At 46.4% G+C, this 13703-nt stretch overlaps 1 protein-coding gene across 1 annotated transcript in view; it reads right to left on the bottom strand.

Moving 5' to 3' along the window:
* LIMK2 (LIM domain kinase 2) overlaps window positions 1-6294 on the bottom strand; it is a 67456-nt gene extending 61162 nt beyond the window's left edge. Inside the window, exon 1 of the mRNA XM_038762333.1 lies at window positions 6186-6294. Coding sequence (XP_038618261.1) covers window positions 6186-6204 — 19 coding nt within the window. The 5' untranslated portion in view covers window positions 6205-6294. The remainder of the gene's footprint in view (window positions 1-6185) is intronic.
* Window positions 6295-13703: the final 7409 nt, after the last annotated feature.

The following is a 13703-nucleotide window of genomic DNA, read 5'->3' as shown; positions in this document are numbered from 1 at the left end:
AATAAATACACCTAATTCAAACCAGGCATCTGATATCACAGCAAGCTAGAAAAGCACCTACAATAATAAAGCCAAGAGTCATAAATACCAATTTGGTTGCCAGTCCTTTATAATGGATTCAGACACTTACACTCAGGAAAAATTTGTCATGATGAAGAAAAAAAGACCTGAATTAATTAAATGGGAAAAATAGGGCCAAGCAGTATCCACTTTCTTCTAAACCAAAAGAAAAAGCTAAGTAGAAAGAAAGAAAAATATAATGGGCTTGTAAAAAAGAAAGAGAAGCCATGTGCCCTAATGGAAAGAGCACAGGCTGGGGAGTCAGAGAACCTGGGTTCTAATCCCAGCTCTGCCACATAATAATAATAATGATGGTATTTGTTAAGCACTTACTATGTGCCAAGCACTGTTCTAAGCGCTGGGGTAGATACAAGGTAATCAGGTTGTCCCACATGGGGCTCGCAGCCTCAATCCCCGTTTTCCAGGTGAAGTAACTGAGGCACAGAGAAGGTAAGTGACTTGCCCAAAGTCACACAGCTGATAAGTGGCAGAGCCGGATTAGAACCCACGACCTCTGAATCCCAAGCCCGTATTCATTCCACTAAGCCACGTTGCTGCACTTGTGACTCTGAGCAAGTCACTTAACTTCTCAGGGCCTGAGTTTCCTCATCTGTAAAATGGGGATTTAATACCTATTTCCCATCCTAACTAGAATGTGAACCCCGTGTGGGCCAGGGGCTGTGACCGACCTGATTATCTTGTATCTTCTGGCACATGGCACATACCAAGTGCTTCACAAATACCCCAATACAGGCTCTAGACTGTAAACTCCTTATAGGCAAGGGAGTGTCCACTAATTCCAGAATTAAGAGAATTTGTATTCTCTTAAACGTTTAGTGTGCTGCTCTGCACCTAGCAAGTGCTCAATAAATACCACTGATTGATTGTCTACAATAAAGGAGACTGCATTTCAGTGAGAGAGCCAGGAGGTCACTTCAGGCAACGTGTGGTGCCTAGAAAATGCCCGTATGAATTCAATTGCAACCCCTGCCGATACGTGGAAGCCAAATCCGGGAAAGCAAGAAGAGCTAAGAAAATGGGAAAGCAAGAAGAGCTAAGAAAATGGGAAAGCATTACTACCAGATAATAATAATAATAATGATTATGGTATTTGTTAAGCACTATGTGCCAAGCACTGGGGTAGATATAAGGTAATCATGTTGTCCCACGTGGGGCTCACAGTTTTAATCCCCATTTTCTAGATGAGGGGACTGAGGCACAGAGAAGTTAAGTGACTTGCCCAAGGTCACACAGCAGACAAGTGGCAAAGTCGGGATTAGAACCCATGACCTCTGACTCCCAAGCCCGTGCTCTTTCCACTAAGCCACGCTTCTTCCCTAGAAGATGTGATAGAGAGTCTTGAGAAGTGGAAATGGGGCATGCAAGTCTATATTTCTACAATCACCACACTCTCAATAGAAACACAGAACTGAAACAACCTCCTGGTTTAATTCCCTTCTCCAGACAGACGATTCTGATTCGGATCCAATTTAAGCTCTCCCCAACTGCGATGTAAATCAACAACTCATCAACACCCTCCTCATAGAAACCGCTCCTCCAAAGACCGTTAAATCATCCATTAGCCTTCATTTTCCAAGGTAAACAATCTCAATTGACACACAGGACCTGTTTTAAATTCCTTCGATAATTTTTGTTGCTTTTTGCTGGTTCCCCTACAGATTACCTACATTTTAAAGAAGGTGATTACCTAAACTGGAGAAGCTACTGTACTAATAGTCTGACCAAATGCAGCAGAGACAGTACACCCTAGACCCAGGATGGCATTCTCCTGGGAGCATCATACTAGAATGATGCTGGGTTTTTAACTAACAAGAATATGTTCTTCATTGCTGACTCATTCAGTTTACAGTCAACTGCGAAACCTTGGCTTTCTGCTGCTTTTCTCCTTCCTATTCAGGTACTTGAGAGTGTTTTTTGATCCTTAAGTCACTTAACTTCTCGGAGCCTCAGTTACCTCATCTGTAAAATGGGGATTAAGACTGTGAGCCCCCAGTGGGACAACCTGATCACCTTGTATCCCCCCCCAGCGCTTAGAACAGTGCTTTGCACGTAGTAAGCGCTTAACAAATGCCATCATCATTATTATTATTATTATTATTATTATTACAGGGCACTTGCACTTACTGAATTTACCACGGTCACGTTGAACTCTATTCCTACTTTCCAAAACATTAGCCACCACATCCAATTTGGTGAGCACCCACTTAATTCCTTTGTTTCTGTCATTTATAAAGATACTGGATAGTCCAGGCTCCAGGACAGAGATCGTGTGACTATTATTCGATAAGTGCCGCCCCCCTACACGTTGAACTCTATTCTTACCTTCCAAAACATTAGCCACCACATCCAATTTGGTGAGCACCCACTTAATTCCTTTGTTTCTGTCATTTATAAAGATACTGGATAGTCCCAGCTCCAGGACAGAGACCCGTGTGACTATTATTCGATATGTGCTGGCCCCCCACATCCCCAAGGGGAGGGTGCCCCAAATCATAAGACAACTACCGTTTGGGTGCAGCGTGGCTCAGTGGAAAGAGCACGGGCTTTGGAGTCAGAGGTCATGGGTTCAAATCCCGGCTCTGCCAACTGTCAGCTGTGTGACTTTGGGCAAGTCACTTAACTTCTCTGAGCCTCAGTTACCTCATCTGTAAAATGGGGATTAAAACTGTGAGCCCCACGTGGGACAACCTGATCACCTTGTATCCCCCCCCCCAGCGCTTAGAACAGTGCTTTGTACACAGTAAGCGCTTAACAAATGCCATTATTATTATTATTATTATTGAAGCCAGCTGGGCATTCAAATGGCCGGATGACCTAGGCCTCAATTCCCTAACTTGGCAATGATACTGTCACAGGAAGGAATCAAGACTGGAAGCAAAGTCTGAACAAATAGCGGAAGTTCTGGGCTCTATTGCCAGCTCTCTTACTGAGGTTCTCTAACGGGAAACAATTTTACTTAATCATTATGCCTCGGTTTCTCCATCTGCAAAACGCTCATAAAAATACCCTCCCACCTCCCCGCTGTCTCCCAGAAAAGCAGAAAAGTTTCACGAGCTTGTCTCCAGCCCTCCAAAGCTCCTCGGATAGGCGAATAACTCTTATGTTTCCCTGCGGGCCGTTCCTCAAACCAAGACGGATCCCTAGTCGTGTTCTCTGCTCAAAATTTGGATTTGGGGAACTGCAAAAGGCGTGGGAAAGGCGAGGCCACAACCAGCAAGATGACAATTAAGGGGAAGGTCTTTTGTTGTTGTTTTTTTTAATGGTATTTGTTAAGCGCTTACTATGTGCCAGGCACTATAGTAATTGCTGAGGTAGATAGAAGCTAATCAGGATGGACACAGTCGAGGTCCCACATGGGACCCCTATTGAGAAGCAGCACGGCCTAGTAGCAAGAGCACGGGCTTGGGAGTCCAAGGGTGTGAGTTCTAATCCCGCCTCTGCCGTTTGTCTGCTGTGTGACCTTGGTCAAGTCCCCCTTCTAGACTGTGAGCCCGTTGTTGGGTAACGATAGTCTCAATATGTTGTCGAATTGTACTTTCCAAGAGCTTAGTCCAGTGCTCTGCACACAGTAAGTGCTCAATAAATGACTGAATGAATGAAAGTCACTTCACTTCTCTGTTCATTCATTCATTCAACGCTTCATGCCCTGTGTGCAGGGCACTGTACTAAGCGCTTGGGAAGTACAAGTGGGCAACAAATAGGGACGGTCCCTCAGTTCCCTCATCTGTAAAAGGGGGGTTAAGGCTGTGAGCCTCACGTGGGACAACCTGATTACCTTGTATCCACCCCAGCGCTCAGAACAGTGCTTGGCACAGAGTAAGCGTTTAGCAAACATCATCACGATTATTTTGCAGATGAGGGAACTGAGGCCCAGAGAAGTGAAGTGATTTGTCCAAGATCTCGCGGCATATTCTCGGAGGCAGAGGTAGGAATTGGGGAGGAAAGGGAGAGAGAGGGAGCGGGGTCGGAGCAGCCTGCTTTTCCCGTCCTTCCTTCCTTCCCTTCCCAGCCGGAGCCAGACCGGAGGCACACAATTCCAATTCCCCGCAGCGCGGAAATGACAGGTCCTGGAAGTTCCCTCCTCCAGGGCCGGACACAAAGCCAGAAAATTGGGGGGAGGGGACGGCCGGAGGCAGGGAGCGGGCAATAATAATAATGAAAATCCTGGTATTCGTTAAGCGCTTACTATGTGCCAGGTACTGTACTAAGAGAAACAGCATGGCTCAGTGAAAAGAGCCCGGGCTTTGGAGTCACAGGTCGTGGGTTCAAATCCCGGCTCCGTCACTTGTCAGCTGTGTGACTTTGGGCAAGTCACTTAACTTCTCTGGGCCTCAGTTACCTCATCTGTAAAACGGGGATTAAGACTGTGAGCTTCCCGTGGGACAACCTGTAACCTTCCCAGCGCTTAGAACAGTGTTTTGCACATAGTAAGCGATTAATAAATGCCATTATCATTATTAACTTCTCTGTGCCTCAGTTACCTCATCTGTAGAAAGGGGATTATTAAGACTGTGAGCCCCCCGGGACAACCTGATCACCCTGTAGCGTGGCTCAGTGGAAAGAGCCCGGGCTTTGGAGTCAGAGGTCGTGGGTTCAAATCCCAGCTCCGACACTTAGCTGTGTGACTTTGGGCAAGTAACTTAACTTCTCTGGGCCTCAGTTACCTCATCTGTAAAATGGGGATTAAGACTGTGAGCCCTCCGTGGGACAACCTGTAACCTTCCCGGAGCTTAGAACAGTGCTTTGCACATAGTAAGCAATGCACCTCAGTTACCTCATCTGTAGAAAGGGGTTTATTAAGACAGTAAGCCCCCCGGGACAACCTGATAATAATAATAATAACGATGACATTTATTAAGCACTTACTATGTGCAAAGCACTGTTCTAAGCACTGGGGAGGTTACAAGGTGGTCAGGTTGTCCCACGGGGGCTCACAATCTCAATCCCCATTTTAAAGATTAGGTGACTGAGGCCCAGAGAAGTGAAGTGACTTGCCCAAAGTCACACAGCCGACAATTGGCGGAGCCGGGATTTGAACCCATGCCCTCTGACTCCAAAGCCTGTGCTCTTTCCACTGCGCCACGCCGCTTCAACATTTATTTATGTTACTTGTACATATCTATTCTATTTATTTTATTTTGTTAGTATGTTCGGTTTTGTCCTCTGTCTCCCCCTTTTAGCCTGTGAACCCACTGTTGGGCAGGGACCGTCTCTCTATGTTGCCAACTTGGCCTTCCCAAGCGCTTAGTCCAGTGCTCTGCACACAGTAAGCGCTCAATAAATGCCATCGTTATTATGATTACGATCAAGTTGTCCCGGGGGGCTCACAGTCTTAATAATCCCCTTTCTACAGATGAGGTAACTGAGGCGCGGAGAAGTTGATAAGTTAATAGGATTGATTCCCCGTGATCGCCTTGCGCTTGGAACAGTGCTTTGCACCTAGTAAACACTTCACAAATACCATCACTATTATTATTATAATTAACAAATGCCATCATTATCATCATCATCATCATCATCAATCGTATTTATTGAGCGCTTACTATGTGCAGAGCACTGGACTAAGCGCTTGGGAAGTACAAATCGGCAACATACAGAGACAGTCCCTACCCATCATCATCAATCGTATTTACTGAGCACTTACTGTGTGCAGAGCACTGGACTAAGCGCTTGGGAAGTACAAGCTGGCAACATACAGAGACAGTCCCTACCCATCATCACCAATCGTATTTATTGAGCGCTTACTGCGTGCAGAGCACTGGACTAAGCGCTTGGGAAGTACAAGCTGGCAACATATGGAGACAGTCCCTACCCAACAGTGGGCTCACAGTCTAAAAGGGGGGGGGGACAGGGAACCAAACCAAACATACTAACAAAATAAAATAAATATGATGATGATGATGATTCCCATGACGCCCCGCGGTGGGCAGCGGTGGGCGCGGGGCAGCTTGGGGCCCGGGCACAATGGACAATGGAGCCGGGCGGGGAGAGGCAGGAAGCGGCGGCCGTGGGAGTGTTTAGTACAGTGCTCTGCACATAGTAAGCGCTCAATAAATACGAGTGAATAAGGGGTGAGCGAGGAGGGGTCCGAGCGCGTGCCTTACCCGCCGCCAGCCTCGCCATGGCCCGGCCTCCCTCGTCGCGCCTGGTCCCCTCAGGGCGGCCCAGGTGGCTGCCCTCGCCTCAGGCGCTGATTGACAGGCCGCCGCTTTTGCGCACGGCCCCTAGGGCGGGACCACTCCGCACCTGGCCGGGGGCCGCCCCCGCGCGCGCCCCCCCGCCCCCGAGGCCCGTTAGCTCCGCCCGGCCTCTCCCGAGCGCGCGCGCGCCCCGCCCACTGGCGACAAGCCCCGCCCCCTCCCGGCTCAGCCAATCAGGAGCCTCGCTCCCCGGCTCGCGCCCGGGCCTCACCGCGGGGCCTGAGGAAACCGACCTGCGGACCCAGGCGCTGATCAGTCAATCAATCAATCAATCAATCAATCAATCAATCGTATTTATTGAGCGCTTACTATGTGCAGAGCACTGGACTAAGCGCTTGGGAAGTACAAATTGGCAACACATAGAGACAGTCCCTACCCAACAGTGGGCTCACAGTCTAAAAGGGGGAGACAGAGAACAGAACCAAACATACCAACAAAATAAAATAAATAGGATAGAAATGTACAAGTAAAATAAATAAATAGAGTAATAAATGTGTATGTCAATCAATCAATCGTATTTATTGAGCGCTTACTGTGTACAGAGCACTGTACTAAGCGCTTGGGAAGTACAAGTTGGCAACATATAGAGACAGTCAACTAGCAGGACATAATAATAATAATAATAGGCATTTGTATATATGTTTGTACATATTTATTACTCTATTTATTTATTTATTTATTTTACTTGTACATATCCTTTCTAAGGCCCTTCAAGGCCCTACTGAGAGCTCACCTCCTCCAGGAGGCCTTCCCATCATCATCATCATCAATCGTATTTATTGAGCGCTTACTATGTGCAGAGCACTGGACTAAGCGCTTGGGAAGTACAAATTGGCAACACATAGGGACGGTCCCTACCCAACAGTGGGCTCACAGTCTAAAAGGGGGAGACAGAGAACAGAACCAAACATACCAACAAAATAAAATAAATAGGATAGAAATGTACAAGTAAAATAAATAAATAGAGTAATAAATGTGTATGTCAATCAATCAATCGTATTTATTGAGCGCTTACTGTGTACAGAGCACTGTACTAAGCGCTTGGGAAGTACAAGTTGGCAACATATAGAGACAGTCAACTAGCAGGACATAATAATAATAATAATAGGCATTTGTATATATGTTTGTACATATTTATTACTCTATTTATTTATTTATTTATTTTACTTGTACATATCCTTTCTAAGGCCCTTCAAGGCCCTACTGAGAGCTCACCTCCTCCAGGAGGCCTTCCCATCATCATCATCATCAATCGTATTTATTGAGCGCTTACTATGTGCAGAGCACTGGACTAAGCGCTTGGGAAGTACAAATTGGCAACACATAGGGACGGTCCCTACCCAACAGTGGGCTCACAGTCTAAAAGGGGGAGACAGAGAACAGAACCAAACATACCAACAAAATAAAATAAATAGGATAGAAATGTACAAGTAAAATAAATAAATAGAGTAATAAATGTGTATGTCAATCAATCAATCGTATTTATTGAGCGCTTACTGTGTACAGAGCACTGTACTAAGCGCTTGGGAAGTACAAGTTGGCAACATATAGAGACAGTCAACTAGCAGGACATAATAATAATAATAATAGGCATTTGTATATATGTTTGTACATATTTATTACTCTATTTATTTATTTATTTATTTTACTTGTACATATCCTTTCTAAGGCCCTTCAAGGCCCTACTGAGAGCTCACCTCCTCCAGGAGGCCTTCCCATCATCATCATCATCAATCGTATTTATTGAGCGCTTACTATGTGCAGAGCACTGGACTAAGCGCTTGGGAAGTACAAATTGGCAACACATAGGGACGGTCCCTACCCAACAGTGGGCTCACAGTCTAAAAGGGGGAGACAGAGAACAGAACCAAACATACCAACAAAATAAAATAAATAGGATAGAAATGTACAAGTAAAATAAATAAATAAATAAATAGAGTAATAAATATGTATGTCAATCAATCAATCATATTTATTGAGCGCTTACTGTGTACAGAGCACTGTACTAAGCGCTTGGGAAGTACAAGTTGGCAACATATAGAGACAGTCAACTAGCAGGACTGAATAATAATAATAATAATAATTGGCATTTGTATATATGTTTGTACATATTTATTACTCTATTTATTTATTTATTTTACTTGTACATATCTATTCTAAGGCCCTTCAAGGCCCTACTGAGAGCTCACCTCCTCCAGGAGGCCTTCCCATCATCATCATCATCATCAATCGTATTTATTGAGCGCTTACTATGTGCAGAGCACTGTACTAAGCGCTTGGGAAGTACAAACTGGCAACAGATAGAGACAGTCCCTACCCAACAGTGGGCTCACAGTCTAAAAGGGGGAGACAGAGAACAGAACCAAACATACTAACAAAATAAAATAAATAGAATAGATATGTACAAATTAAATAGAGTACTAAATATGTACAAACATATATACATATATGCAGGTGCTGTGGGGAAGGGAAGGAGGTAAGATGGGGGGCTGGAGAGGGGGACGAGGGGGAGAGGAAGGAAGGGGCTCAGTCTGGGAAGGCCTCCTGGAGGAGGTGAGCTCTCAGCAGGGCCTTGAAGGGAGGAAGAGAGCTAGCTTGGCGGATGGGCAGAGGGAGGGCATTCCAGGCCCGGGGGAGGACGTGGGCCGGGGGTCGATGGCGGGACAGGCGAGAGCGAGGTACAGTGAGGAGATTAGTGGTGGAGGAGCGGAGGGTGCGGGCTGGGCAGTAGAAGGAGAGAAGGGAGGTGAGGTAGGAGGGGGCGAGGGGATGGATGGACAGCCTTGAAGCCCAGGGTGAGGAGTTTCTGCCTGATGCGCAGATTGATTGGTAGCCACTGGAGATTTTTGAGGAGGGGAGTGATATGCCCAGAGCGTTTCTGGACAAAGATAATCCGGGCAGCAGCATGAAGTATGGATTGAAGTGGAGAGAGACACGAGGATGGGAGATCAGAGAGAAGGCTGATGCAGTAGTCCAGACGGGATAGGATGAGAGCTTGAATGAGCAGGGTAGCGGTTGGGATGGAGAGGAAAGGGCGGATCTTGGCAATGGTCAATAAATACAATTGATGATGACGATGATGATGATGATGATGAAGATGATCAGGTTGCCCCACGGGGGGCTCACAGTCTTAACCCTCATTTTACAGATGAGGGAACTGAGGCACAGAGAGAGTAATAATAATAATACTCTTCTAGACTGTGAGCCTGTTGTTGGGTAGGGACGGTCTCTATATGTTGCCAACTTGTCCTTCCCAAGCGCTTAGAACAGTGCTCTGCACAATCAATCAATCGTATTTATTGAGCGCTTACTGTGTGCAGAGCACTGTACTAAGTGCTTGGGAAGGACAAGTTGGCAACATCTAGAGACGGTCCCTACCCAAAAGTGGGCTCACAGTCTAGAAGGGGGAGACAGAGAACAAAACCAAACATATTAACAAAATAAAATAAATAGAATAGATATGTACAGGTAAAATAAATAGAGTAATAAATATGTACAAACATATATACATATATACAGGTGCTGTGGGGAAGGGAAGGAGGTAAGACGGAGGGGGGAGGGAGAGGGGATGAGGGGGAGAGGAAGGAGGGGGCTCAGTCTGGGAAGTCCTCCTGTAGGAGGTGAGCTCTCAGTAGGGCCTTGAAGGGAGGAAGAGAGCTAGTTTGGTGGATGGGCAGAGGGAGGACATTCCCGGCCAGGGGGATGACGTGGGCCGGGGGTCGATGGCGGGACAGGCAGGAATGAGGCACGGTGAGGAGATTAGCGGCAGAGGAGCGGAGGGTGCGGGCTGGGCTGTAAAAGGAGAGAAGGGAGGTGAGGTAGGAGGGGGCGAGGTGATGGACAGCCTTGAAGCCCAGGGTGAGGAGTTTCTGCCTGATGCGCAGATTGATTGGTAGCGATTTTTGAGGAGGGGAGTAACATGCCCAGAGCATTTCTGGACAAAGACAATCCGGGCAGCAGCATGAAGTATGGATTGAAGTGGGGACAGACACGAGGATGGGAGATCAGAGAGAAGGCTGATACAGTAGTCCAGACGGGATAGGATGAGAGCTTGAATGAGCAGGGTAGCGGTATGGATGGAGAGGAAAGGGCGGATCTTGACAATGTTGCGGAGCTGAGACCGGCAGGTTTTGGTGACGGCTTGGATGTGAAGGGTGAACGAGAGAGCGGAATCGAGGATGACACCAAAGTTGCGGGCTTGTGAGACGGGAAGGATGGTAGTGCCGTCAACAGTGATGGGAAAGTCAGGGAGAGGGCAGGGTTTGGGAGGGAAGACAAGGAGTTCAGTCTTGGACATGTTGAGTTTTAGGTGGCGGGCAGACATCCAGATGGAGATGTCCTGAAGGCAGGAGGAGATGCGAGCCTGGAGAGAGGGGGAGAGAGCAGGGGCAGAGATGTAGATTTGGGTGTCATCAGCGTAGAGATGATAGTTGAAGCCGTGGGAGTGAATGAGGTCACCAAGGGAGTGCGTGTAGATTGTGAACAGAAGGGGACCAAGAACTGAACCTTGGGAAACCCCCACAGTAAGGGGATGGGAGGGGGAGGAGGAGCCTGCAAAAGAGACTGAGAATGAACGACCGGAGAGATAAGAGGAGAACCAGGAGAGGACGGAGTCTGTGAAGCCAAGGTTGGATAACATGTTGAGAAGGGGGTGGGCCACAGTGACGAAGGCAGCTGAGAGGTCAAGGAGGATTAGGATAGAGTAGGAGCCGCTGGATTTGGCAAGCAGGAGGTCATTGGTGACCTTTGAGAGGGCAGTTTCCGTGGAATGAAGGGGACGGAAGCCAGACTGGAGGGGGTCGAGGAGAGAGTTGGTGTTGAGGAATTCGAGGCAGCGCGTGTAGACAACTCGTTCAAGGAGTTTGGAAAGGAATGGTAGGAGGGATATAGGGTGATAACTAGAAGGTGAGGTGGGGTCGAGAGTGTTTTTTTAGGATGGGAGAGACATGGGCATGTTTGAAGGCAGAGGGGAAGGAACCAGTGGAGAATGAGCAGTTGAAGATGGAAGTTAAGGAGGGGAGAAGGGATGGAGTGAGAGATTTCATGAGATGAGAGGGAATGGGGTCAGAAGCAGTGCCTGGGAGTCCCAGGTCATGGGTTCTAATCCCACTCCACCACGTCTCTACTGTGTGACCCTCCTACTTAGACTTGAGCCCTATGTGGGACTGGGGCTGTGTCCAAAGGAACTTGTATCTACCCCAGAACTTGCACATAAGACTGTAAAGCCATTGTACTTTCCAAGCACTCAGTACAGTGCTCTGCACACAGTAAGCACTCAATAAATATGATTGATTGATTAATAAACACATTTAAAAAGGGGAAGGCAGGGAAGCCTCAGGTTCTCTGGCCTGAAGAGTCCCACCACTAAGAACGTATATTCCCTTCAGCAATCAATCAATTAATCAATCGTATTTACTGAGCACTTACTGTGTGCAGAGCACTGTACTAAGCGCTTGGGAAGTACAAGTCGGCAACACATAGAGACAGTCCTTACCCAACAGCGGGCTCACAGTCTAGAAGTCCAGCACCAGAACATATTAAGGCCTGCTGTAAGCCCTCTAGACTGTAAGCTTGCTGTGGACAGGGAACATGCCTACCAACTCTGTTATTACAGTTTACTCTCCCGAGCACTTAGTACAATGCTCTCTGTACATAGTAAGTGCTCAATAAATATCACATTGATCATATGAGCCCCCAAAACGGGAAGGGTTCAGAGTCCTTTTTCTGAAGGACAACAATAGCCACATTAACATCATTTACTAAGCACTGACCATGTACAGAGAACTATATTGGATACTTGGGGGATGTACAAAAGAAGTAACAGATGTAATCCCTGCTCTCAAGAAGCTAACCATCTAATGAGGAAGACAAATATAAATGGGCAAACATATAACCAAGAGTGAGAGAATTGACATGACAACCAAATATATAAAAAGCAAATAAATGGGCAGACAAGTAGGTCAGTGCTCAACACAGGAGCAAACTGAGTCAAATATGTTCCTTTTTTAATGGTCTTTGTTAAGCACTTACTATGTGCCAAGCACTGAACTAAGCATTGGGGTAGATACTAGAGAAACACTGTGGCTCAGTGGAAAGAGCCCGGGCTTGGGAGTCAGAGGTCATGGGTTCAAATCCCAGCTCCGCCAATTGTCAGCTGTGTGACTTTGGGCAAGTCACTTAACTTCTCTGAGCCTGTTACCTCATCTGTAAAATGGAGATTAAGATTGTGAGCCCCACATAGGACAGCCTGATCACCTTGTATCCTCCCCAGCGCTTAGGACAGTGCTTTGCATATAGTAAGCGCTTAACAAATACCAAAATTATTATTATTATTATACTAGATATTCAGGTTGGGCACAGCCCATGTTCCACTTGAGAATCACGGCCTTAATCCCCATGTTACAGATGAGGTAACTGAGGTGCAGAGAAATTAATTTGCCCAAGTTCACACAGCAGACAAGTGGTGGAGCAGGATTAGAACCCAGGTCCTCTGATTCCCATACCCATGCACTTTCCACTAAGCCATGCTGCTTTCTCCTTTGCAGAAGCTAGATGATCAGAACCTGTTCTTTGAAGACAGGAGCTGGCCTTTAATATTGTAAACTCATGCAGTAGTATTTATGTGTGCATTAAATCCTAATTGACCTGGAACTTGGAAAATTTCTGACAGCTTTTCAATACATTTAATAGTGAGATGGTCTTATGCAAATAAACTATCCAAAAGCTAATCCATTTTGGTGGCAACTCTTTTCAGTAAGTAGCATGTAGGCAAGGTGAACAAAAATTGAGTGACAAAATGTTCTGTTTACGTGACAGCACAGGATGGTACAGGCAATGGGATGTTACAATGCCCTGAACAGGGATGACTAAAATATGGACAGACTAGGCAACTGCCTAAAACTGGGGCATGTTTTTTTCTCTTTCTGACTTTTTGCTTTGTGGTTCTACTGCTTCCTGTGTCACTTGCTTCTACCTTGGGCACCAAAATGTTTCGAGTCAGCCCTGGCCCCAGTTCTAGTGTTCCTGGGATGCAGCTGGTTTTAAGTTAAGTTTACAGTGGCATAAAAAGAGGTTCAGTATTAAGCATCCCTAACCCATAAGATTTTGAGAGGAACGACTCCTACTCAGGTACTCCTACTTAGAATCTGTTCAGAAACTACTTTGACCTCTTACCAAATACATGAATTAGTCCACTGTAGTGTGACCAACAAAGTTAATAATATGCTCAATGTTCTGTGGACTGTGAACAATCAAAAGGAAGATTTGCTGGGAAAAGATTCAGCTGAATACAGGAATTCAACACAAACATGTTAGACATTCCATATCTGGGGTGTGGTTGCTAAATGAACCAGACATTGAACCCATTTCATACATGACTGTCAGCCAGGCATCAGGCTGAAGGCTTTCGCTACCACAATTAAT

The sequence above is a fragment of the Tachyglossus aculeatus genome, chromosome 21, assembly GCF_015852505.1.
Source record: "Tachyglossus aculeatus isolate mTacAcu1 chromosome 21, mTacAcu1.pri, whole genome shotgun sequence".
Lineage (NCBI taxonomy): Eukaryota > Metazoa > Chordata > Mammalia > Monotremata > Tachyglossidae > Tachyglossus > Tachyglossus aculeatus.
The sequence above is the reverse complement of the archived record's forward strand: the minus strand, read 5'-3'. Positions and strand labels throughout refer to the sequence as shown.